The sequence below is a fragment of the Sycon ciliatum genome, chromosome 7 (assembly GCF_964019385.1).
Source record: "Sycon ciliatum chromosome 7, ocSycCili1.1, whole genome shotgun sequence".
NCBI classification, from domain to species: Eukaryota; Metazoa; Porifera; class Calcarea; order Leucosolenida; family Sycettidae; genus Sycon; species Sycon ciliatum.
Genome location: NC_088649.1, coordinates 4,204,020 through 4,208,967, shown reverse-complemented (window position 1 = coordinate 4,208,967; position 4,948 = coordinate 4,204,020). Strand labels below are relative to the sequence as shown.

Here is a 4,948-nt window from a genome sequence, read left to right as displayed (position 1 = left end):
TGGAAGGAAAGAAGCAAAGGAGGAAAGGAAATACATGACAGGAGGACAGGAGAAAATCACAAAGCAAAAATAGCCCGGGCTCGAGAAATTCTCAGAAACTGACAGAAACTGGTTATGTATGGACAGAGGCACACATGCAGTCACCTTTGCTAATAACGACTGCGGACATAACGACAATTCGCGAATAACGGGAGAATTTCCATGCCCAGAGCAAAGTCCCACCTAACTGTATACTTGGTCCGGCTCATCGCAATTGTCGCTTATCTATCGGCACTTAGAACAGGAGTTTTTTTTACCGCTCAGTGCAATTTCCAATAGGCATAGTGAGGAAGCATGATATATTAACACTCTCCGCCACAAGAAAAACGTTCAGCAATGGAATCAGGTGAAGCGAGTCAAAGAAAGGAAGCAAGGTAAGCAAAATGCACGAAATAAATCAGCTTAGGAGCGTGTTCTCGCACTCACGCTAGTAATAGTACAGGTCCAGAGTTCATTCAACTCTGCATCTGCAGTTACATGAGCTGACATTTGCTGATGTCTAGCTGCTGGCGTAGACTGGTAGAGTATCTCTTGCGTTCATATGGCAGCAATGGGAAAGGAATAGTTGTGGCTGTCACATCGATGCTTGAATGAACCGTGAGCAGTGTGACCTGTGTGTCACCACGGTGTGCTTCAACAAAGCCATCGAATGAGGCGTACATGCCTCTCCAGACAGCTGTCGACGCTCATGCTCCTCTGCTGTGCACGTGTGCCTGTCACGCTCTCCAGGCCAGGATGTAAGTAAACTTGAGTTGCCCCTGCTACAGTTCGGGTCTTCGGGTCGCTGCGCTTGGCCTTTGGTAACACAGACAGTGAATGGCCAGATTCCCACTTCCCCAAAAAAGTCGAACACATCGCGATTCAAAGCGCTTGTCGCGATCATTTTTCTTTGGTGCCTCCTTTGATCTTGCCATCACAACCTCCCAAGCAAAAGTAAGTTAGATATCGTGATTGGACTGGGTTTTACCTGTCAAAAAGTGCGTGGGGTATAACCGACAATTGCGAAGAGCCGGGCTAAGTACATATAATGAGACTTTGGATACAAGGACACTTCGCGAATAAGGACACTTGTCTGATGCCTCGCCGAGTGTCGTTATACGCAAAGTTGACTGTATTCGGTTGTAAGCTGCTGCTAACCCGCGTATTATCTGCTGGACAAGAAAGCCTTGGACAAGAAAGCCTTGAACTTGAAGTCGGAGTTCCCTCACTATGAAAAGTGCCCACAATGCTGCTCAATGAAATCCGATTGAATGCGTCTAGTGTCGCGCACTGTGTTCCGTGTTTAGAGCTGACGCACATCTGCTGTACGTCTCCGGGTAATGTGTGCACAAACGCATGTTCAATCTCTCGCCCTGGAAACAGAGCAACTCAAGTTGTACGTGGATTATGCAGTGCCACTGGCTACTGGTCTTTCTACTCTGCTGATCAGAGCGGCAGACCTACACGCCAACGCCCGAAACGCTTGGGAGACTACCATTCGGCATTTCCTGTTCAGTGCATTGCCACGCGTATTTAGTGTCGAAAGCGAGCAAAGAAGGAACACGTGGTTTCATGTGTGCATACGATACTTACCAATGTATGTATAATGCTCATACGTACAGTAAACCTAGCTGGTGTAAGCGACTTCTTTGTTTAGCGACCACCTGATCTTAACGACCGTTTTTCCATGCACCGACAGTTTAACGACCGCTTTTGCTTGCATCGTGGCGTTGTCGCTTAAACCAGGTTTTACTGTATGTCTGTATGTCTGTATGTCTGTGTGTCTGTGTGTCTGTATGTCTGTGTGTCTGTGTGTCTGTATGTCTGTATGTCTGTATGTCTGTGTGTCTGTATGTCTGTATGTCTGTGCGGTGTGCTTGAACATGGCTGTGTAGGTATGGGCGGTGGTGCTCGTGGTGGTGATGCAGCATTGAAGTCAGGACAGGGGGGTGCTGGACAGGGCACCGAACTGAGCAGTCTTACTGGACAACGTGATGAAGTAGACACAGCGGCAAGCAGAGATCAGCAACGTGACACAGGTATGTGGAAGGCCACGTTAAACAGTGTGCATGACTGGGTATGTGTGTTTGTGTTCCTTGCTCTCCTCATTTCTGTATGTCTGTATGTCTGTCTGTCTGTCTGTCTGTCTGTTAGTCTGTGTGTGTGTGTGTGTGTGTGTGTGTGTGTGGGTGTCTGTCAGTCTGTCTGCCTGCCTCCCTGTCTGTCTGTCTGTGTATCTGTGTGCGTGTGTGTGTGTCTCTCGCCCTCTCTTTCTTTCTGTCTGTCTCTCTCTCTCTATCTCTCTCTATCTCTCTCTCTCTCTCTCTCTCTCTCTCTCTCTCTCTCTCTCTCTCTCTCTCTCTCTCTCTCTCTCTCTCTCTCTCTCTCTCTCTCTCTCTCTCTCTCTCTCTCTCTCTCTCTCTCTCTCTCTCTCTCTCTCTCTCTCTCTCTCTCTCTCTCTCTCTCTCTCTCTCTCTCTCTCTCTCTTGTATACATGTGCTCTCGCGCTCTCGTTCTGTCCTGCCGATCCGTCTTTTTCTCTTTCTTTTCTGCTCCTCTGCCGCAATCCAGCATACCGGTATATCTTGTCCTCCCACCTAGCAGACTTAAGCAAGTGGTCACTAGTAGTAACCATTTCCGTGCTGAGGATGAGAGTATACTCGTCCTTAGCAGTACGCACCAAACCACTGAGGATGAGAGTATACTCGTCCTTAGCAGTACGCACCAAAGCACTGAGGATGAGTGTACTCTTCCAAAAGGGTTGCGCAATAAATTGTAGAGCATAGACTGGTGTATAAACTATAGCAACTATGTCAAACATACACCGAATTTGACATTACGTCGTTGGAAAGGTCTTCAGCTCAGCTTTCCAGGAATATAACGTTCTTTGTGATGGGACAAAGATGAACTGAGCAGCTACGAAATGCATTGGGAAATCACGGTACTGCGTGGTTGCGTTTTTGATGACTTTGTAGTGTATTGGAGTGTGCCAGAGGATTTCCCTTTGGCACAGGAAAGGAGGAGAGGTCTGAATAGAACCCTGCCATCAGTTTCTACAGGAATATTTCCAGCTTTTAGACACACAATTTCATTATCCTGATGATGGGTCAGGCCTGAAAATTTGTTGTTATGTAAATTTTAATTCGAATCCTAGTAAAGAGACTGTTTTTGGAGTTTGGAGTTGAGAAGTGAAGTTTCCTAAAATTTGGCTGCGTTGGAGTTTGCGGACAATTAGAAAAAAAATTCAGTAATATATGCAAAGGGATAGGACCTTTTCTTGTGTATCTGGTATTGGTGACCGATATACACATGGCATGGAGTATTGGATGGAGATTCGATACAGAGAGACAGATCAGTTTGCACCCTCCATTGGTGCTTCGTGGCCTATTCCCGGGGTTGCAGATAACCGTCATGTTTGCGCCCTGGGCAGACAAACAGACATGGTTTCCTAGAAAATTACATTCATCTCTCTCTCTCTCTCTTTCTGATATGCATTATCTGTCTCTCTCTTTCTCGAATAACCTGTCTTCGTTGCAGCTCCTCTGCCACAATCTGCCCTCATGGCTATGGAGAAGCATCGCCGCAACACCCAGAAGAAAGAACACAGCAGTCAGCGAGGTTTTCTCAGCAAGAAGAAGCACACCAAGAAGTCCAAGAAAGGGTCCACTGAAGAGGAACATCAGACGCAGCATCAGCCAGATGAAGACCAGGACGACGAAACAGAGACCTGAAATGCAAGCCGCACATCACTCTCTGGCGATTCTGGCTAGACCGTGGAAAACCTCAGTCTTCACCCGACCACGGGAAAACAGTGTCTGATGTTGTACACCATAGCTCTGTCTGTCCATGTACGCAAAGCTGAGGAGCATGATGTGAGAGGATTTGTTTTGCCAGGGTCCATTGCTGCATGTAGTTAGTTGTGGATGTTACAGGTCATCATTACTCCTCATAACACTGCTAGCCTTGTGCGTTATTATGTTATCATATTGGTGGAGAGAGAGAGAGAGAGTGTGTGTGTGTGTGTTTGTGTGTGCTTGTGTGTGTTTGAGCAGGTATGGATGTGGGTATGTGCATAAGCGATGAGAGATCTAAAGCAGGCAGATTGGCAACCATTCTAAAAACTAATTACGTTTAGACTAGGGCCACAGCCACAGGCCAGTAATGCATGCACATGTCTTATTGTAGCATTTGCGAGAGAGCCACAGAGAGATGGTGTGAGAGAGACTGAGGGAGAGAGCGCGTGGGAGAGACTGAGGGAGAGAGAGAGAGAGTGTGTGTGTGTGTGTGTGTGTGTGCACGTGTGTGCACGTGAGTGTGTGTGTTTGTGTGTTCAAACTTCTTCCAAGTACAGTACATTCCCATGAGCTGGGTAGCTGGCTGCATAATTGCATCATTTCACACTTTCTAGTCCGCTATCTGGCAGATTATACACAATCTTCACCCATTAGGCCTGTACATTTTATTCGCAGCTTTGCAACTTTATCAAACTTTAGTTTAGGACCTGTTTTAATTTTCCACAACTGCTGGCCGGATGAATTAGCGCATTTAGCTCAAAGTCGGCCAGCGCTTTGGCCGAGTGGTTGTAGGCTTGCCTGCGAATCACAAGGTCCCGAGTTCGAGACCGGCGCTGGGAGCAGGGAGCGTGTACTGTGCTAACAAATGCGGTGATTTATGCGTGAACCACTATCCATGCAAGGAACTGCGCCGATACCCACGGTCCACTGGGTACTCAGTACTGGGAGTGAGGGTAACATGGATGCAGCTAACGAGGTTTGCCTCCTTGTTGGGCATTGGTTACCACCTCACCCTCGGGGTTAGGCGCTGCATCTGCCACCCTGGGATTACAGGCATGGTGGTGGCCTGGCACGAGCGACACTTCCTACAAGCCGGTTGTGTTTCTCAATGCAATTGTATAACCGGTTGTAACGCG

The 4,948-nt window shown here is 47.6% G+C and overlaps 1 protein-coding gene across 2 annotated transcripts in view; it reads left to right on the top strand.

The window, feature by feature from the left end:
* Positions 1 to 4,702, top strand: part of LOC135820781 (uncharacterized) — a 40,443-nt gene extending 35,741 nt beyond the window's left edge. For both annotated transcript variants that reach the window (XM_065333815.1, XM_065333816.1), the window contains exons 21-22: positions 1,914 to 2,057; positions 3,556 to 4,702. In XM_065333815.1, coding sequence (XP_065189887.1) covers positions 1,914 to 2,057; positions 3,556 to 3,749 — 338 coding nt within the window. In that variant the 3' untranslated portion in view covers positions 3,750 to 4,702. The remainder of the gene's footprint in view (positions 1 to 1,913; positions 2,058 to 3,555) is intronic.
* The last annotated feature ends 246 nt before the right edge of the window (positions 4,703 to 4,948 follow it).